Source organism: Vulpes vulpes, chromosome 9 (assembly GCF_048418805.1).
Source record: "Vulpes vulpes isolate BD-2025 chromosome 9, VulVul3, whole genome shotgun sequence".
NCBI classification, from domain to species: domain Eukaryota; kingdom Metazoa; phylum Chordata; class Mammalia; order Carnivora; family Canidae; genus Vulpes; species Vulpes vulpes.
This window is the reverse complement of record NC_132788.1, coordinates 54,882,603-54,903,022: the sequence shown is the minus strand read 5'-3', so window position 1 is coordinate 54,903,022 and position 20,420 is coordinate 54,882,603. Positions and strand designations below refer to the sequence as shown.

Sequence of the window (20,420 nt, the reverse complement as noted above, 5' to 3'; positions counted from 1 at the left end):
GAGACGGGTGGGTGGGGCAAATTTCAGGGACTTGCACTTGACCTTCACTTCTGGGAAAACTCCCCTCATACAGACCAAGGAACCATGTGGGCACACTGCCAGTGGAACCCAGAGGTTTATTCAGCCTTGCTGGCTGCTCCTTTGGCTTCGATGGTTGTAGGACCATTGCACCTTACTTTTCTTCTGATAGCTGAGCACTGTCATGCTGTTTCTGTCATTTGCAGATTTCCATTTCTCTCAGGGAGCCCTGTTCTGTAACAGCCATGGTTCAGAGAGGGTGATCACATCTGAGCCTGGTGCAGGGCAAGGAAGAGAACTTGAGAATTAGATCCTTAACTACCATTTCTTGACCTTCACTGATACCACACTCTGTCCTGTGTGTAGGGGATACTGCAGTGAATAAGACCCTGACTCTGCCCTGAAGGGGAGGGGATGATATAAATAACCCTAAGTTATTCCACAAATGAAATCCTGCAGAAACCTACACATGAGGCCCAAAACTCAGAACATAGAATGCAGAATTGTCCCTTGCAATAGTAATCAAATTCCTCCCACCCCCCAGAAAGTTTGTACTGTCTGAAAAAAAAAAATTACAATAAAAGAAAGATGGAGGGCAGTCTTTTGGCCTGGTCACAGATTGTCCATTTCTTCTTCCTGGAACATGGTAAGAAGGAAGTTTCCTGCTCCTTGGAGGTTAGGAGTGGCCCAGGACTTGTTTTTGCCAATTAAATGTGAGTGGTAGTAATGCTTTTAGTTTCCTGGCAACTCTAGAAATTGACCCCGACTCCCCCCATAGCCCATTCAGGAAGGCAGGCATCCGTGTGGAGCACAGTCCCTCTCGGCTGATACAGAAACTGTGCACCCCGACCACCGTCCAGGCTGGGAAAGTCCCAGACAAACCAAATCCTGGATGGTCACGAGGTGGTGACGTCCTAACCCTCTCCAGTTTTAGAAGAACGGGGCCAATCTTATTTCAGTCCAACTGTGAAGCAGCTGTGTCATCACGGGGGGTGCGTCTTGGGGTTCCTGTGATAAGTGGGTGTCTGCCATTTGCACCAGGCAGGGAGTCAGCCTCAGGATGTTGCAGGGAATGTGACAAACATGGTTTTGTTCTCACTACACTGACAATTCTAGTGGAGGGTGGCTGATGAACTAGGAAGCAAGTAAATGAATATAATCACGTTAGATGGCGCTTCGAAGGAAATAAAGGGGCATTATGTGACAGAGACTGCAGTTACTAGGGTGTCAAGGAGGTCATGTGACACGGAGCCAGCCAGACTGGGCAGATGCAGAGAGTGGGAGGCAGGAAGGAGCTGGGGACATTCAAGGAAGGGAAACAGAAAGCACCGTGGCTTGAGCACGCCGAGGGTCGGATGGGTGGGAAGGAGGACTCGGACCAGGAGGGCCACCGGGGCCAGCGTTAGGGCTGCCCGCAGTGAACACAGCAACGAGGTCAGGAGCGCCAGGGGGCAATCAGGGACCCAGGGGAAGGTGCCTGAAGAACTGTGGAAATCCGAGATGAGAGGAGGGGCGGTTCAGACCCCCGCGTCCAGGCTTTGCCACTTCCTAGGCCTGCGGCTCTGGGCAAGTTATTTAACGTCTCCAAGCCGCAGGTTCCGCCTCGGAAAAGGCGACCACTGAGGACCGCCCTGCAAGGCGGTTGTGAAAACGAGTGCCTGAAACCGGGGGGCGGTGCGCTCGGACGGTGGACGCGCCGGCCCGGGGGAGGGCTGCCCCTGCCGCTGCCCCTGCCCCCGCCCCTCCGGCCGCGGCCAGGTGACCCCAGGTCGCGGGTCTTGCGCTCGGACGGCCGCTGCGGGGCGCCCGCGACGAGGGCCCGCGGAGGTTCCTTCCCGGACCGCCGGGCGGCCGGCCCCGGAGGAGGAGCGCAGGCCGGCGCCAGGCGCCCGCGGACAGCTGCAGACGGCTGGGCGGCGCGGGGCCAGGGGCGGCAGCGGCCTCGGCTCGGACGCCCGCGGGCCCGCCCGCCTCCCCGCGGGGGTACGCAACACCTCCCCACCTCGAGGATCCTGCCCTCCCCCGCGGGGCCCGCCTGCTGTCTCTTTAAGGGGTCATCTGTCGCCCCGCCCCCTCGCGATCTGATTGGCTCCCTCCGCGGCTTGCGGCCTCTTCCTGGTGTAGCTCCCTCTCTATAGGCTCCTGCGGCCTGGGGGCGGGCCTGAATGCTATAAGTAGGGGCTGTGGCTGTTTTCGCAGTTTTGGCCGCACGGAAAGGACGCGCGCGCCTGCTCCCCGGTGGTCGCGGCCGCGGGGAAGGGCTGCCCGCCGTCTCGGGGGCTGGGGGGCCCGGCGCGTGACCGCCCTTTACCGCCGATCCCCGGTTTCCGCGGGGCCGGCTGCCCGCGGCTCTTGCGCGACGCTTCCTGGCCCCGCCGCCGGCCCAGGGCGCTGGAGGCCGGAGTCCCCGGGCCTGTGCCAGGTCGGCTCCCTGCGCTGGCGGATGAGCGACCCAGGCGGCGGGGCCTGAGCTCGGCCCGGGGCCCTCAGGTAAGGAGGGGGCCCTCCCCCGCCCCGGTCGCCGCGGTCGGCCTCCGCCACCGTGTTGCCGCGGCGGGACCAGCGCTCCAGGGACGCCCCCGCCTCTGCCGCGTCCGCAGGCCTCCCTGGCGGGAGCTCCCGAGCCCGGAGACAGCCGCGGGGAGCCGGGGGCTGCCGGACCTGCCCACCTGTCGCCGCCCCTGCCCCCGGAGTGACCCCCGTCCGCTCAGGGCACAGCCTCAGAGCGCCCGTGGGGAAGTTTCCGAGGCCCCGGGGGCCCCGGGTGAGGACTTCCAGGAGAGGCGACGCGGTGGCCGGCGCTCGGGAGCCGGCTGGCCGCCTAGGGGCGGGGGACCCTGCGGCTCGAGGCCGTGCAGGAGACCGGGGCTCTGCGGCCCTGCGTCCGGGCTGTGCCCCCGTCCACGGACAGCCCGGCAGCACCTGCCTCCAGCTCGCTGTGGCCTTCCGCGGCCCCCGAGGGCCCGGGAGCTGTGGTTTACGGGGCTGGGGCTGCTGTTGCAGGAGGGGCCTCCTGGGAGGCCGGGGGGAGCGCAGCTTCCTCTGTGGTGCGGATGGGGCTGGGGGTCCTTCAGCGGTCCTTCCCCTACTCCCCAGAGGGCTTGGCTGCACTCTGCTGGAGATTCATCTGTCCACGTTCTAACGTTTTGTTGAGAACTTACTCAGTGCCAGGCGCTATTCTAGGGGTGTGGGTCATGAGCACGCCTGGGGTGGGCAGCCAGCAAACACATAAACATGCAGCTAGGGCCATGTCTAATGGAGGCCAAGTGCTGAAAAGAAGACACAGGGCAGGCTAGCTGTGAGAGATGGTCAAGGAGGGCCCTGAACGGTAGAGGGGCCAGCCAGCACAAGGGCCCTGAGGTGAGAGGACGCGTAGCAGCGAGGAGAGCAAGGTGGAGGTCAGGGCCTGGAGGGTGGAAGGCAGGGGCAGATCAGGTTGGGCTTTGAAGGGTGAGGGAAGGGGCCCAGGTCTTCCCTTCATCCTGGGGGGGTCCTGCCCGGGCTGCTGGCAGGGCACCAGGAGTGGCCTGTCTAGGACTGCATCTACCTCCTCCCACCCCCAAGGCTGAAGGGTGAGGGGTTGGCCTCTGTCCTATGCAGCCTTCTTCTTCTGTTCTGGTTCCAGAGTTTAGAAGCCTAACAATCTGCTAGGGGTCGGGAGCACTGAGGGGCCGTATAGCAACTAGGAAATATAACCTCTCTGTTTTGCTCAAGGTTTTCTATCTTCCTGGGGTTTTCCATGCTGTCCTGGTCAATCCCATTGCACAGATGAAAGATGGAAAAGGCTCAGAGAAGGGAGGATCCTGTCCAGGGGCTCCTTGCAGGTCTGGCACCACGTGATTGGAGCCTTCCTGGTGTCCTGCCCCATACGCTGGCCATGGAGGGAGGGAGGGAGCTGGAGGCCCCAGTGGTGGGTGGGAAGATGGCCTCTGGAATGTTAACAAGGTCAGGAGAGTCCCTCCCAGGTGAAAGAAACAGTCTGTCCCAGTTTCTCTGGTTCTGAGAGGTCTGGGGTTGCCTTAGGCCACTCAGCATCCCAGAAACTCCTCTGAGAATTCCCTTCCCCATCCCTCAAGTCTGGCTTCTGCCCCTTCTTTCCCTTGCCCTCAGCCAGCCTTCCCACCATCTTCTGTCCCGTCCCGTCATCTGTCCCCATGCCTGAGCCTGCGGACCCCTTCCTTCCCTGTTACCACCCAGGCTTCTGCTTCCAAGCCCCGGAGCTCGCCCTAGGTCGGGGAGGAGAATATGGGGCCAGCGACTTATCCCTTTTGTGCCTTTCCTTCCCCCCTCTGTACAATGGTCGTAAGAGTTGTTCTCCTCTTATGTAGGGGCTGGTGTGATAGGTAAGTGTGTCACCACACGTAACGTGCTTAGCTCTGGGTCTGCAGGTGATGTGCGTTATTTTATTTTATTTTATTTTATTATTTTATTTTATTTATTTTATTATTTTATTTTATTTATTTTATTTTATTTTATTTTATTTTATTTTATTTTATTTTATTTTATTTTATATCATTGCTTTAGTTATTTTACAGTCTTTGACACACACTGGCAATCTGGTATGGCCAAGAGCCTCATAAGCCAACAGTGCTTCTCTGACCAGCAGAGTGGCAGGCCCCAACTGGGATTGTATTAGCAATGTGGCCTGTCAGCCCCTCCCCAGGCCAGCTGGATCAGAACCTGCACGGCCTCAAGACACTCAGGTGGGAGAGGCATGGCTCCAGGCGGAGCCCAGAGCCTTCCATCTATAGGTGGAGAAACCGATGCCCACAGAGGGGTGGTTGGCAAGTCGCCACTTGGGGGCCTGGGCACTGGAGATGACAACCTGGCAGGTGGCTGGTGGGGCCCCCCACTTTGTCCGTGAGAGTAACCAGAGTACTTCCCTCACTAGCTGGGTGGGAGGGCTCAGTGAGTGTGTCCTGCTGTTGCCACCAAGTCAGCAGGAGCACCGGTGGCAGGAGAACAGTTGGTACTGTCCTTTGAAAGGGGCCCTTGCATTAGGAACCAGATTCTTCTTCCCTCTACATCCACCATCCACCATTTTTTTTCTCTGGGAAGAAAAAAAAAAAAGCAGCAATTATGTTGGTGTGACATCGTGTAGGCATTTATGTTTGATCCTTACAACTTTGTTGCGTAGGTGTTATTGTCCCTGTGATACTCAGAGAGAAATGACTCACACAAGGTCACATAGCAGAGCCAGAAGTGCAACCCAGATCTGCCCAACTCTATAAAATGTGTTAGCTGGAAGCTTTTCATTAGTGAATTAGAGAAATCAGACTCAACAGGACCTCAGCGGAGAAGGGAATTTGTCGGATTTTATAACTAAAAAGGGAGTCCAGGGGTAGGTCTAACTTCAGGTGTGGCTATGTGTCCACGGGCTCACAAGAGGGATGCATTTTCACCTGTCATTCCTCTATGTTGGCTTTGTCCTCAGGTGGGTAGCCATGTGTGGGGTCAAAGTGGTACAGGTCTGTACAATGCTATGACACTTTTAGTGGAAAGGGCGTCTGTCCCTAACAATGACAGCAAAAGTCTCAAGGCAGATTCTCACTGGCCAGGGCGGTGGAGCACCCCGATTGGGCAGGCTTAGATCCCATGCACACTCCTCAGAGTTGTGAAGGGCTTGAGTCAGCTGAACCTCAGCTTCATTCATGGACAGAGACCGGGGGGAGCTGAGAGTCCCCCCCCCACTCAGGAAAAATGAGGTGCTTGGACAGGCAAAACCAAATGATGCTTCCCCCTTCAGACTCTCTGCCTGAGTCTCCCCTGCTCCTTGGCCCTGGTCCTCCCCGCTGGCTTCTTTACATCACAAGGGACCTCTAAGCTTCTCAGTGGCTGCTGGGTGCTTGGCCTGCTCTTTGGGGCCTGCCCCTCCTGGCCCACACTCGCTGCTGACACCCTGCCCTAGGCCAGAGCTGGCGTTGGGCTGCTGGGGCCAGAAGTTTGCTCCAGGGGCTGTGGAATCTCTCTCCTTTGACGCCAGTCACTTACGAGTCATCATTTTAGGTTACCAGAATTCTTGAGGGGGGTGCCACAGCCCCTGCCAGCTGTAGCCTCCCCATGCTCAGCATGGCTGCAGTTCAGACATCAGACCGTCAACAGCGACTTGCAGGTGCAAAGAGGGGGCTTGAGGATGTCTAACGGTCAGCAAGGAAGATGTTTCTTGGGAGACTTCCCCCCCTATTTCATCACATGCCCTTGCCTAACCTAGCTGCCGGCGAGGAGAACACCCTTTTTGACAGGCCCTCTCCAGGGTACTGTTGGCAGAGGGGAAGACAATCATCCAGTTGGTGAATGGTCCCACAGGCTGCAGGACATTTGGCAGCCGTGGCCACTGTCCATGAGAAATCATAGACAGACTGGTGTGCTATACGCAGGACTAACCTTCTGCCTTGTTATCCTGACCTTTGTTTCAATAGCTAAGCCAGAGTCCCACCCTCACAGTTCCGGTGTCAAGCTGGAGCACCCTGTGTGCTGCTGGGGTGTCCAGTACTCTTCTGCATGGCCCCTGCCCAAGGCCACTGGCTTACGGTAATTGAGATTCAGCTTCTGGCCCAGGCCAGGGGCCCCTGCCTGTGCAGCAGGGCATCGTGGAGGGGTCCTGGAATAAAATAGCCCCTTGCTAGCTAGGGAGGAGGAGGCAGTGCTTGGTGGGGGCACATCAGCAGCATTTGCCTAGCCATTGCAAAATATCCAGTGGCTCGGGCCAGAAGCCACCACCTCCTTGCTCTCTTTCCTCATTCCCTTGGCGTGTCTGTGGGCTGGTCGGGTTGGCTGACCCAGATCCCTCCACTCCACGCCCGCTGCAACCAGTGGTCAAGCCATGTCCTCCCGCTGCGCTGGTAACGATGGCTGCCCATCTCCCTGCCCCCACTCTGCCGCTGCTCTGCTCCATGTTCCACAGGAGCCTGAGTGATTCTCTGCATGGAAATGGGATCCTGTCACTTGCCTTCTTGACACCCTTCTCTCTTTTTTTTAATTTTTAAATTTTTTTAAAAATATTTATTTATTTATTTATTCATAAGACACAGAGAAAGAGAGAGGCAGAGACACAAGCAGAGGGAGAAGCAGGCTCCATGCAGGGAGCCCGACGTGGGACTCGACCCCGGGTCTCCAGGATCACACCCTGGGCTGAAGGCAGGTGCTAAACTACTGAGCCACCCGGGCTGCCCCATGACACCCTTCTCATTGCATTTAGGATGGAATCACATCGCATGTGGTCATATTGCTGTGTGTGTAACCTGGCCCTGCCAACCCTTCTGATCTCACCTCCAGCCACACTGACCTGCTTTTTGCCCTTTGGACAGGCCACGCCTGTTTGTATGTACCTCATGGCATTGGCATTTGTTCTTCTCTCCCCAGGTGTGCTCTTTGTCCAGATTTTTCCAAGTCTGATTCTTTTTATTTTTTTTATTTATTTTTATTTTTAAAAAGATTTTATTTATTTGATAGACACTGAGCATGCTCAAGTTAGGGGAGGGGCAGAGAGAGAGAGAGGAAGCAGATTTCCCACTGAGCAGGGAGCCAGATGTGGGGCTCGGTCCCAGGACCCCAGGATCATGACCCGAGCTGGAGGCAGACACCCAACTGACTGAGCCACCCAGGCGTCCCCAAAGTCTGGTTCTTTCTCAATTATTTAGATCTAGTGCACATGTCAGCTTGTCCAATAATCCAGTCCAAAGCAGCACCTCTTTATATTCATTGAGGTTTTGACTTAGCTGTTGAAACAAAGGTCAAGATAACAAGGTAGGTTATTCCTATGTATCGCATGACAGTCTGTGTGCAGGCTATCCAGGATATTCCTGGAGGCCCATTGGGTCTGGGACCCCGACACTCATTGCTGTGTTATCCTGGTTTCAGTCTTGTGGTCTAAGATGGCTGCTGTTGCTCTTGCCACCACATCCCTATTCCAGGCAACAGGAAAGGAGACTTGCTTGGCCTGAAATTGACCAACTTGTTAAATTAACCCCTCATTTCCCATTGGATAAAATTCAGTCATGTGGCCATAGCCAGTAGCAAGGGAAGCTTGGAAAGTAGCCATTATTCTGGGAAGCCGTGTGTGAGCTAAAATCCATGGGCTCCAGCACTAAAGGGGAAGGTGGATTGTGGGGACCCTGTATTGTGTTAGTGTTTGTTCCATGCACTCTTCTGTTAACTTGGTTTTCCTGCTGGCTGGCTGCCTCCCCTCCTGGAATGACAGCCTCCCAGGGCAGGCGTGTGCCAGCTCCTAGACATCCCCTGCTCCTAGGAGGCTGCTGCGGGTGGGGGAACTTGTGAGGAATGCCTTTTTTTCTCTGGACCTACTATGTGTTAGGCACGTTTCCCTCCGGTCACAGATGAGGGTGTGATCCCAGAGCCATCAAGTGGCCTGCAGAGAAGGACAAAGGGATCTGAATCCCAGGTCTCTGCCCACCTGCTTCAGTCCCCACTCCCTTTTGGCCAGAGGTAGTGCTCATGTTTCATGGCTTGGAACAGCAGCAAGGATGTTGCTGCGTTCCCCGCAGCCCTTGCCCTGGACCTGTGGCTGTTCGGGGCTGGCTGGGGGTCCTTGCCAACAGGGCCTGAGCAGCCTGGCTTCTCCTTGCCAAACGGGAGACATGTGCTCTTGAAGCATAAACAGAACACATCTTTCTAATTTTTAAAAAACTTACTGACAAGTAACCCATACAGAAAGGTGCACAGATCATAGGTGGATGACTCAATGGATTTTGCCACAGTGAGCACGCCTATGTACACCTCCCCCCGCCCCGATCAAGCACCAGCTTGGTCCCCTCCGCTCCCCCCATGCCCTCCCTCCTCCACAAAGGTGACCCTCACCTGAATCTTTGCGTGGGGCAGACCACATGTGTGTACCTGTAGCTGGCCCTGCTCAGCACCATATCCGGGAGGCCGTTCCATGGTGCTGCCCACAGCAGTAGCCTGTCCTTTCTTCTCCATTCCACTGTGTACCCAAGCACCGCCATGTATGTGTGTGTACACTGATATGGGCATCTGGGCTGTTGTTAGCCTGGGGCTGTTCCAAATGTACCCAGGAGTGGAGATGCCAAGTCATAAAGCCTAATCTGTTCAAGTCATCACTTTATTATTTTTTTAATTAATTTTTTTAAAGATCTTATTTATTTATTCATGAGAGACAGAAAGAGAGAGAGAGGGGCAGGCTCCATGCAGGGAGCCCGATGTGGGACTCGATCCCGGGTCTCCAGGATCACACTCTGGGCCGAAGGTGGCGCTAAACCACTGGGCCACCGGGACTGCCCACAAGTCTTCACTTTAATGCTAGCATCTATTATGTCCTGGTGCCATGCCTAGCTTACCTGCCCTGCACCCCCTCAGCTCCCTGAGCAGCTCTCCTGCTGCTGTCAGTATGGGCCCAGCTCCTTCTCCTATCCCTGAGAGCCCAGCAGCCTGGAGCCCACCTTGTCCAAGGTGGCTCCCAGTGCCCCAGGCCACTGGCTCTCCTATCTTCTAGGCTGGACTCTGTTTTTATTTTTTTAAAAGATTATTTATTTATTTATTCATGAAAGCCTTCAGAGAAGGAGGCAGAGACACAGGCAGAGGGAGAAGCAGGCTCTCTGCAGGGAACCCAATGTGGAACTTGATCCCAGGACCCCAGGGTCACACCCTGAGCCGAAGGCAGAGGCTCAACTGCTGAGCCACCCAGGTGCCCCTAGGCTGGACTCTTAACCTCTCATTTTGAGGCCCTTGGCCTCCCTGCTGACTCCCATTTCTCCTCGCAGCCCCTATCCCTGCCTTTGCAGACACAGCTCTCTGCAGTGGCCCCCTCTATGGTGGCCCCCTCTGTAGTGCCTCTCCTTCCCTCTCCTCTGCTTACAGACTTCCTGTGTATCTCCTTGGCACAGTGCATGCCCCCCGGTCCCCTATTTGTATCTCCCTTTCCAGGGTGGCAGCAGAGGATGACAGGGCGGTGGTCCACCGGAGGTGTGTGTGACGCCCCCTCTGGCGCTGGGTGGCTGTGTGATGCACACCATTATCTCTGGGCCCTATATTGGCTGTATGGTCCGGACTCAGGACTGGCATGGGTGGGCTGTAGGAGGTGCTAGATGTCACATCAGTGCCCACTACAGCCTCCAGGGTGGACACTGCTGTTAGCCCCATTCCAGGGGCTCCTCACCCCTCTGCTCCCTGTCCCCTGAGTCCCCAGGATCAGAGGGATGAACTGGGGTCACGCTGAGTAGCTTGCTTTGCTGTGCCCATCAGAGGGGAAGGCTCCGTTACTGGGGGTGGCGTTTACTGTTTGGGGGTCATGAGATAGGCCAAGGTAGAGGACTGAGCCCCTGTCTGGGGACTGTGTGGGAGCCACAGCTCACCCTCTGCCTGCTGTGGGGGGTGTGGCTCACCAGCCCAATGTAGGTCGTGGCTCTCAGGTTCCACTAGGAACCTGGGACCAGACACCCCACGGCCACACAGCCCTGGCACTCCTCACGTGGGGGCTGTCACTCCCCCAGGGCTGGCTGCTCGTGGGATGGACACCCTGGAAGAGGTGATCTGGGCCAATGGGAGCACATCCCTGCCCCCACCCATGGCACCCAACATCAGTGTGCCGCATCGCTGTCTGCTGCTGCTCTACGAGGATATCGGCACCTCCAGGTGAGGTGGCCACGGCCCTGCAGGGCAGGCTGGCTGCGTGTAAGTGGGCTTCCCCCATGCGTGTGGGTGTGCGCGTGTGCATGCCTGCATGTGTGCATGTGTGGTGGGTGGTAGTCGGGGTGACCTTAGCGGTCAGCTGGCTTCTGTGCCCATCTGCTAGGGTCCGGTACTGGGACCTCTTGCTGCTCATCCCCAATGTGCTCTTCTTCATCTTCCTGCTCTGGAAGCTTCCATTCGCTCGGGCCAAGATCCGTGTCACCTCCAGCCCCATTTTTATCACCTTCTATATCCTGGTGAGTTCACTCCAACTGGTGAAAGAAACCCAACTCCAACTGGCTTAGGTAAAAAAAAGGGAATCAGTAACTGCTTCTATCTTGAAAACCAGCCTCAGACGTGGACACCATCAGGGCTCTGTTTCTCTGCATCTCTGCTCTTCCTGCCTGCTGTCCAACATAGCCAAGAGCAGCTGTGAGCTAACATCCCGCCTCCCTGCCAGCGCCAGCGGAAGAGGACCTCTGTCCTGGTGCTGCTGGTGGAGACCTGGAAGGTTCCCTCTCACTGGCCCACCTTGGGTTGCTCCCTGAGCCAGTCACTGCGCCCTGCAGGGAGGGTGGAGTGGGTTGAGCCAGACCATGTGGACTGAGGGGGGTGGTTCCTGGAGGAAAACTGGGGAGTCCTTCATAGAGGGCAGGGGAGGAGATGCTGGCTGCTGGAAGGATGCCCACTGCCACTTCCATCTGTCCATCCAGCCATCCATCCCCACATTCTGTGACACCTCCTTGGAGCAGACTTCTTGCCTGTTGGGAGGACCCAAGTTCTCATCATTCAGTGGCCCCAATGTGGGCTGCCCAAGGTGGAGGTGGCAGGGCTGTGGTTGAGAAGGCCACCCCAGGAATGGGCTCCAGGTGCGGGTTCCAGCTGTCTAGCTCTGGAGTCCTCCCCTCTGCCTCAGCTCTGGCTCTCTGGGCCCCCTCTTCATGGCCTGGCTCAGCACTTCTCAGAGGAGTTGCCAGTGGGCGAGCAGGCGAGGCTGCGGGGACCCCCTGGAGGCTGCCGGTGGAGGCCCCAGGGACTGTTGGCCACCTGGACCCCCCCCCCCCAGGGTGGGCATTGAGGCCTTCTTTCTTCTCTCCCCCACTTCTCTGACTCGTGACTGTATTTATGTAACAGATACAGCAGACAGGCAGATGCCCTTTCTGGCAGAGCGTGGAGGGAGAAGGGGCCCAGGGCCAATGCCCAGGAACATGAGAGAGGGCCAGCACTGCCTCTGCCCTCTTATTTCGGGAGACTTGGACCCGGGGCTTGGCCTTCCCGTGTCATGTATGCTGGGCCTGCGTTAGCTTGTGGCACTCCCACGAGCACCACAGAATACATCGTGTGTAGCTCTAGCTCGGTGGCAGCTTGGCATACAGTAGGCACATGGCAGTTTGTTGCTCCTACAACCTGCCCTGTTGAGTGGCGTCAGCCTCCCCAAGGCCTCGACATGGTTTTTGTGGCACAAAGCACAGACCATGTATGGATTTGGACTCTTCTGTTTATATGTGTCAGAAAACCAAAGTTAAATTCACAGAAGCTGTAGGGAACGTATTGATAGAGAATCTGACAAGTCCCAGGGCTTCAGGCATGGCTGGATTCAGGGGCTCTGGGAGGCTATGGGGGCACAGTCTTTGTCTCCTGCTCAGCTGGAGTCTCTCTGATGGCCATGTCTCTAGCAGTCTCATGCTGGTGGAGCTGGGCAGCCCCAGCAGCTCTGGGCTTGGGCCCCTACCCCCTACCCCCTCCCCAGCTTCCTTTTCCAGTGGCTGCACCTGGTGTCCTGGCTGTGCCTATTACTAGACTCCCTTGGGTCCCACCCCCCTCCGCAAATCAGGGAATGGCTGTGTCAAACGGTCAGCCCTGGGTTACAGGCCAGTCCCTGAAGCCAGGAGGGGGGGTGTCAGCCCCCCGAGTCATGTGAGCAGTAGGGAGAGGAAGGCTGTTGCCAGAGGAAGGGAGTGGATCCTGGGGCGACAAGAACCGCCGAAGCTGAGCACAGGCACTTCTGCTAGACGTGCTGGGGCAGAGCAGCCTTTCCGAGTCCCTGAAGAGGTGTCCCTGCAGCCTCCTTCCCCCTTGTCTTGGAAGTAAGAGCGCTAATATGACACTAAAGGCAAGCATGTGCCTAGCCCTCACCAGGTGCCAGGCATGCTTCTGCTACATGTACTTATCCATTCGCTCCTCCCAACCATCAGATACAGTAGGTGCTAGTTTTGCCCCATTTCATAGGTGAGGAAGTGGCAGGCATGGAGGTGTGGGTCCTCGGCTGAGGTCAGAGACGCCAGGAGCAGCAGGGTTGGCATTTGAGCCGTCCACAGCATACCTGCTAACCATTCCAGGGCTGCCACTGAGCCAGGAAACTGAGGCCTGAGAGGGAAGGGCCAGGCCCGAGGTCACCAGCAGTGGAGGATCTCCCCACCTCTCCACATCCCACTCCTGACTCTTTTATTTTGGAATTCTTCTGTTCTCAAAGAATCCAAGACTCTGCAGAGGCCCTGCAATTCCCAGAGGTCTTGTCCCTGACCCCATAATGGCCTCCTCACTCTCGCCCACCAGGTGTTCGTGGTGGCGCTGGTGGGCATCGCCCGGGCCGTGGTGTCCATGACAGTCAGCACCTCGGACGCTGCGACTGTTGCTGATAAGGTGTGGCCGGGCCTGCTGACAAGGGCGGGGGCGGGGGCGCTGGGGAGCGGGGTGGCCAGGCCCCCAGGCTGACCTTCTGCCCACTCTGTGTCCAGATCCTGTGGGAGATTACCCGCTTCTTCCTGTTGGCCATCGAGCTGAGTGTGGTCATCCTGGGCCTTGCCTTTGGTGCGTGTGCTGCTGGGGCCAGCGCTCTTCCCGTCCCTCCCTAGCGGGCACCGACCCCAATGGTCACCGGCTAGCTCCTGCTCACTGACCAGCACGTTTCTTCCAGGTCACCTGGAGAGCAAGTCAAGCATCAAGCGGGTGCTGGCCATCACCACGGTGCTGTCCCTGGCCTACTCTGTCACCCAGGTAAGAGGGGAGGTGGGGCAGCTGCAGCTCTGGGGGCCCCGGGGGGAGGCCAGGGGTCACTGAGGGCCATGCATCCACTGCTCCCTGGTTCTGGGCCCGGATTTGAATGTTTATTAGGTGCAGTGCTATCAAACTTTAAATGCGCTTAAGGAATCACCTGGGGTGCTTGTTAACAAAGCAGGGTCTGCCCCCTCACCCCCATGCAGCCCCAAGTCCAATCCAATAGGCCAGGCTGGTGGGGGGAGGATGCCTAGAACCTGCTGTAGTGACAGGCAGCCCAGGTAGGGGACATACAGGTGTGCAGACCCCACTGAGAGCTATACATCTGGAGACTCCTTGCTTAGATGTGACAGGGACTATGTCTTGCCCAGCCCTGTCCCAGCCCTGTCCCAGCCCCAGGAGCTAGGTGGGCAGGGAGCAGGGAACTCCGACAGCCTGGCTGGGGAGCTGGGCTTGGGGTGGTGGAGAGCTCTGGGTGCTTTATATCAGGGGCCCCCAGGTGGCGGGAGACTGAGACCCCTCCCCACCTGCCCCCACAGGGGACGCTGGAGATCCTGTACCCTGATGCCCACCTGTCTGCTGAGGACTTCAATATCTACGGGCATGGGGGCCGCCAGTTCTGGCTGGTCAGCTCCTGCTTCTTCTTTCTGGTGAGGCTGAGGGTGCCCTCCCTGCTTCCCAGGCCTCGGCACCCTGGGGTGGCTGGATGAGCCTCCGAGCCTAAGGTGGAGGCCTAGATGTCCTGATACTGGGCTTGCTCTGGGCCCGGGGTCCCCAGCATCCTCAACGCTGCTTTGTGTCTGCAGGTCTACTCTCTAGTGGTCATGCTCCCCAAGACCCCGCTGAAGGAGCGCATCTCCCTGCCGTGTAAGCAGCTGGTGGGTGGCCCTGGGATAGGGCTGGGTGCGGGGCAGGGGTCTGTTTGGACCACTGTGACTCCCCTGCTGCAGAGCCCTTGGTGAGAAGGAGGGTGTCCTGCTGAGGCCCCAGAAGGGTCTCAGGTGACACGCTGGGGATGAAGGGTGGAGGTGAGGGCAGGAGCTCATGGCCCCCCGCCCCCCAGCGCGACGGAGCTTCTACGTGTATGCGGCTATCCTGGCACTGCTCAACCTGCTGCAGGGACTGGGAAGTGCGCTGCTCTGTGCAGACATCATCGAGGGACTCTGGTAGGTGGGACGGCGGGCAGGGGGAGGCCAAGCCCGGGTCCCATCTAGAGGGGCCGCTCCCTGACTGCTCCTCCTGCCCTGCAGCTGTGTAGATGCCACCACATTTCTCTACTTCAGCTTCTTTGCGCCCCTCATCTACGTGGCCTTCCTCCGGGGCTTCTTTGGGTGAGTCTTTTCACGGGAACGGGAGTGGGGGCGTGGGGGGCGGAGTGCAGGCAGGGGGCGCAAGGACAGGGGTGGGAGCCAGCACCCTGCTCATCGCCGCAACTGGTGGTTTGAGGGCCGCGGGCGCCCCCGTGTGGCTGCAGGCAGGACTGCACCCCAGCTTCCTGCGTCTGCACATCCACGGCTTCAGTTTCTTCAGCCTATATGCCCAGTTCAGGGTCAGATATCCGGCAGGACTCAGTGCATGAAGTGTCTCTACCTACACGTGCACACACACGTATACGTATGCACACATGCGCGTGCACACGTATCTACACACGCACTCGTGTGCACACACATGTATATACGTACACACATGCACATGCACACACATATCTACATATGCACACATGCACACACGTATCTATGTACATACTCATGCACGTGCACACACATGTATCTACATGCACACGCACACATATACGTAAGCACACATGCATGCGCATACACACATATCTACGTACACACATGCGTGTGCACACACATATCTACATATGCACATGCACACATATCTATGTACATGCTCATGCACGTGCACACACATGTATATACGCACACACATGCACGTGCACACACATATCTACATATGCACACACATACGTATCTACATATGTACTCATGTGCATGCACACTCGTATGTACATACGCATATATGCACACACGTATGTACGTACTCATGCACACATGTATCTACGTACACACTTTTGTGTGCACACACATGTATCTATATACACACTCCTATATGTGCACACACGTATCTCTGCACAGATGCACATGCACACACGTATATATGCATGCACACGTGTATGCACACGTATATACACATGCACTCGTGTGTGCACACACATGTATCTACATATGCACTCATGCACATGCACACACATATGTACGTACGCTTATATGCACACGTACATACATACTCATGCACGTGCACACACGTATCTATGTATGCACTCGTGTGCGTGCACACACATCTACATATGCACTCATGTGCGTGCACACACACGTATCTACATACACACTCAAGCACGTGCACACATGTACCTACGTACACACTCATGCGCGTGCACACACGTATGTACATACACACATATGTGCACACGCATGTATGTACACACTCATGCACGTGCACACACGTCTACGCATACACATGCATACATATACACATTCCGTATGCAACACAAATAGACACACTTTCCCCACAAGAGAGTGTCTATGCAAATTGTTCTACATTTGCTACTTTTCGTGTTAGAATACATTAGCTCATTCTCTGAGTGAGCATTCACTGGCACCTATTAGGTGTTGGGCACTGCTGCAGCTGCCAGGTACGACAGGGAACAAAGAAGACACAGATCACCACATTCACACCCACGGACTTGAGCTGGGAGTGGCTGGGGAGAGCGGCAGGGATGTGGGGGGTGGGTGTTGTAGGGGAGCATCTGGTGAAGTGCACTTTGGTGCACACGTGTGTTTGGAGGTTTGTTAAGGAGACAGGATGTTAGGGATATGTGGGATGGAGGGTTGGAGCCTGGGCCCCTGAGGTGACAGGAGTGCTGGGTCTGAGGAGGTGGTGGGGAATCCGAGGGGGTAAAGCCGAGAGAGGCCATCACAGGTGGGGTGATGGGCTAGATTGGCTCTCAGCCCAGCCCTGATCTATGTGGGACCTTGCAAATGCATTCATCTCCCTGGCCTCAGGCTCCTTTTGAAAATTGGGTGCAGTGCTTCCCTGTCAGAGTTATCCTATGGTCATAAAGGCTGCAACGGTGGAGGTTGCAGCTGGTGTTTGCTGAGCACCTCAGGCCAGAGTTTGCCTCTGTTCTGCCCTCTGCTAAGAGGCTTGAGGTCAGAGTTGCACCCATTTTACAGTGAGGAGCAGGCACAGAAGTCCTTGCCCACACTCACACAAGGGCTGAGTTTTAAAACAGGTCCCATTGGACTCCAGAGTCCAAGCTTTGGGGAGCTCCAGGTGGCCGTTAGGCAGCAAGCCTTATTGTTCAGAGAAGGAAGTCTTCCCTGACCACACGTGGGGCCCCCCTCTCCCTCTCTCCTCCCCACCAGCTCGGAGCCCAAGATCCTCTTCTCCTACAAATGCCAAGTAGACGAGACTGAGGAACCGGACATGCATCTGCCCCAGCCCTACGCTGTGGCCCGGCGGGAGGGCCTGGAGACAGCAGGAGCTGCCAGCACCCAGTTTGACTCTGCTGGTGGGGTGGCCTACCTGGATGACATTGCTTCCATGCCCTGCCACACTGGCAGCATTAATAGCACGGACAGTGAGCGCTGGAAGGCTATCAATACCTAAGTGTGGCCACCATGGCTGGAAGGCCTGTGGGGGCCTGTGGAGGGCAGGCCGAGTGTGAAGCCCCTGGTGAGGAGGACGAGGTCATGGGACCTTCTGTGGGCAGGAGCCCATGCCAGCCCTGTCTTGCCCTCTGTGCTCCCAGGTGCCTTTAGCCACCTCTGCTCTAGCTGGGGGCTGCCTCCGCCTTCCACCTTCCTTCCACCTATTGTCTCCCTGCTCAGCAACGTGGCCCACACCCTGATCTCCCAGGGCCAGGCCTGGCTAGGCCAGCTGAGGGCACCTCCTTTCTCCAAAGCCTGGGCACCCAGGACTGCTCTGGCCCTTCTCACCCTTCTGCCTCCTCCCCATGGCGCTTTGGCCTCCTCAAAGCCCACTCTGGCAGGTGGGCTGAAGTGTGTATATTTTCTTGACCTATTTTTTAATAAAAAACAAAAGGAGCAGGAGATGCAGCTGTGGAGGTTCTGCAGGAATACTCAGGCCAGTTCCTCTTGGGAGCCTGAGCGCTGGGGCGAGAATAGGCAATGATCAGAGGTCCGGACAGGTCCCTTTGCATCCTGAGCCCTGGGAGGCTCTGGGCTCCTTCGTTTGCTCAGTGGAGGAACCCTGGCCCGTGCACAGGCCCCAGGCTGGTTGCTGGGGAAGTGGGGGGGAGGGCAGTTGGATTCCAGGGCTCCATCTCCTGGGCCCCGTTGGAGCAGACAAGATGGATGTGTAAAGTCAACCACGGTTCTGTGAGCTGCCGTCTCCCCACCCTGTTGGGGAGCCTGGGGTTTGGAGTGAGCCCTGCAGGTCCCATCCTTTCTCTGCACCTTCTGCTCTGCCCTCCTGGACGGGCCGCTTCCCCACCCCAGCTCCAGCTCGCCATCCGTAACGTGGGGACAAGAAGGCGAGTCTTGCGGGGGCTGGTGTAAAGACTTAGAAGTAGCAGGAGTTGCTGCAGATGTGAATGGGACAGTAGTGATAACGCTATTGTGTTTGGCCCCTAGAGTCAAGCTTGCCACGTGATAGGCACTCAGAAGGTAGGATGACAGGGACTTACATAGTAAGAATCGGGATAAGCTAAAAACGGGCCTAAGCCAGAAGAAAGCGAGCTGCAAACAAGAGGAGGGAGGTGCCATGTGCCCCATGTTGCTGCCACTGTAGCTCAGCTTGGCGTTGAGTCTTTGGGTAGCTGGAGAAGAAGGGAGGTGCCAGGTATGTCATTTCCACCGCCAGAGACGAAGAGGTCTTGGGGTCACGAGGCTGCTGAGGGTCAGGCCTGGCACCCGCCTCCAATGCCAGCCCTCTTTTGTGGCAGAATGTGAAGGGCACCAGCTCCAAAGCGGCTCGTGACTGTGGGGCCCATGTGCCATGCTCCCCAGCATCCGAGGCCCAGAGGCCTGTCAATGGGCACAGGCAAGACCAAGTGCAAAGGCACAGGCAGGTTGCTGCCCCCCCCCCCCTGCCCCCCGGGCCCACTGGGACCACGAGACCACCAAGAGTTTCCTTCTCAGAGCATTCCCGGAAGCCTGGTGGGTGGGGGCAGGAGGCCCTCAGGGCATTCCCAGCAGGGCAAGTGTTGGCCAGATGGGGAGGACTGGACAGGCCAGTCCAGAGCTGCACTCAGTACCAGCAGCCGTGGACACTTGTGCCACCCGAGAGGCTGGAGTGACAGCCTGGGTTTGCTCAGTGCCTGAGCAAACAGCCATGTCAACGGGGAGGCCCCAGTAGGAGAAAAGAGGCTAGGAGCCTGCTACTTTTTGTTCTGATCTTAAAGTTGTTTTTTAATAAGTAATATGTACATGGCAAAAAAAGAAGTTCGTGTGGGGAGGTATACGTTGGAATGTGGATATCTGCCCTGCCCTGACATTCATTCAGTTGTTCCACCCCCTGCCCCAGAAGCATCCACAGGTGCCTGTGTGTGTTCACACGTGTACGTATATTACTCCTGTTCTGGGAGTGTAGATGTTCTGTAGATTTTTTTTCTTCACTTGACACTTGATCTTGGGATTATTCTGTGTCAGGTAGCAGAGCTGCTGCGCTCCGGCAGCTGCATACATTATGGATATATGGCAATTTAGTTAACCAGTCCCCTCGGGATGGACTTTTGTTCCTGATACATTTTGCAACAACAGACCATGCAGTGACAAAAATCCTTATAAATATGCTTTTGGTAACTCATGCACGTGGAATTACTGGAGCATACAATCTTAATTAGTTTTAATTAGTCTCACAGTGTTCTGGCGGAGACTAATAGCTGTCCTCCAATGTGTCTTCCTTTTCTTCCATTGTAATAGAATCCCTGATTTTTTTTAAAGCTGGGTACATAGCTTCCTGGAACAAGACTACATTTTCCAGCGATCCCTGCAGGTGGGTGTGGCCGTGTGACTAAGTTCTGGCCAATGGGATGCAAGCATGCATGTGACTTCCTTATGGAGGATGGACAGGCTCTGTCCTTCTTGCTGCCCAGGATGTGGTTGCACCGGCTGGCATCAGAGCAGCCATCTGGGATCAGAGTGACTTGGGCATGGAAGCCTCTCATGGAAGTGCAACAAGATTGAAGGAGCCCATACCCTGACCCTGGTGCATCCACAATAGCCTTGGACTTTCAATACCTTAGGATGACTTTTTGAAGACGAGTGAGAAATAAATGTCTACTTTGTTGAAACCACTTTGGGTTTTTCTCTAGCAGTGGAACCTAATCTGAACCAGCACCCTCATCAAAGCTCCTACCAGTACAGCCTCACTGACTGGGGGCCCTCACATTTTTAAATTTTCCTGAAAAGCCCTGCTCACTTCTGTTCTGCTAGGCCCACATTCTGTGTGCTGTATCTGGATGGTAACAAGCACTATGCCAAATGTGGGGGGTTCTGGAAGCTTGGGTATGGTGATGGAGTTGACCATATGTGACCCAAGCTCCAGTCTAACTTCCCGACTGCTGCTGCTCCTGGGCTCTGGATCCTGGGCAGTCATGTCTTCTTTCTGACCTTCAAGTCCCTCAGAGTGACTCGGGCTAGCAGATGGTTGCCACCTAATACCCATTTTCCCTCTCTTGGTAACACACCCCGATGTTTTGTGGTTTGGTGAAGCACCCTGGTGTAAGGTAAGGT

General features: G+C 56.4%; 1 protein-coding gene across 4 annotated transcripts; it reads left to right on the top strand.

The window, feature by feature from the left end:
- Nucleotides 1–2,076: 2,076 nt before the first annotated feature.
- On the top strand, nucleotides 2,077–19,978 carry TPRA1 (transmembrane protein adipocyte associated 1). Of its 4 annotated transcripts, none has more exons than XM_072720137.1 (12): nucleotides 2,206–2,508; nucleotides 7,044–7,155; nucleotides 10,485–10,626; nucleotides 10,787–10,919; nucleotides 13,219–13,305; nucleotides 13,401–13,473; nucleotides 13,580–13,659; nucleotides 14,199–14,309; nucleotides 14,466–14,526; nucleotides 14,723–14,825; nucleotides 14,910–14,990; nucleotides 17,088–19,978. In XM_072720137.1, exons 2-12 carry the CDS (start codon nucleotides 7,095–7,097, stop codon nucleotides 17,329–17,331), a joined length of 1,176 nt encoding a protein of 391 aa, XP_072576238.1. In that variant the 5' UTR covers nucleotides 2,206–2,508; nucleotides 7,044–7,094; the 3' UTR covers nucleotides 17,332–19,978. The 4 variants fall into 4 exon arrangements, 3 of the variants coding, with proteins under 3 accessions (XP_025847388.1, XP_072576238.1, XP_072576237.1); XR_011994289.1 differs by lacking the exon at nucleotides 2,206–2,508 and adding an exon at nucleotides 6,394–6,549 and having other exon boundaries at nucleotides 14,466–14,537; XM_072720136.1 differs by lacking the exon at nucleotides 2,206–2,508 and adding an exon at nucleotides 6,444–6,549.
- Nucleotides 19,979–20,420: the final 442 nt, after the last annotated feature.

What these genes read in the sequence shown, in the direction of transcription:
- TPRA1 (XM_072720136.1), top strand. Translation starts at nt 6,520, where the DNA reads ATGGCCCCTGCCCAAGGCCACTGGCTTACG. An exon ending in CATCCTGGGCCTTGCCTTTG is followed by an intron (nt 13,474 to 13,579) that starts GTGCGTGTGCTG and finishes CGTTTCTTCCAG; the next exon opens with GTCACCTGGAGAGCAAGTCA. An exon ending in TGGCCTACTCTGTCACCCAG is followed by an intron (nt 13,660 to 14,198) that starts GTAAGAGGGGAG and finishes CTGCCCCCACAG; the next exon opens with GGGACGCTGGAGATCCTGTA.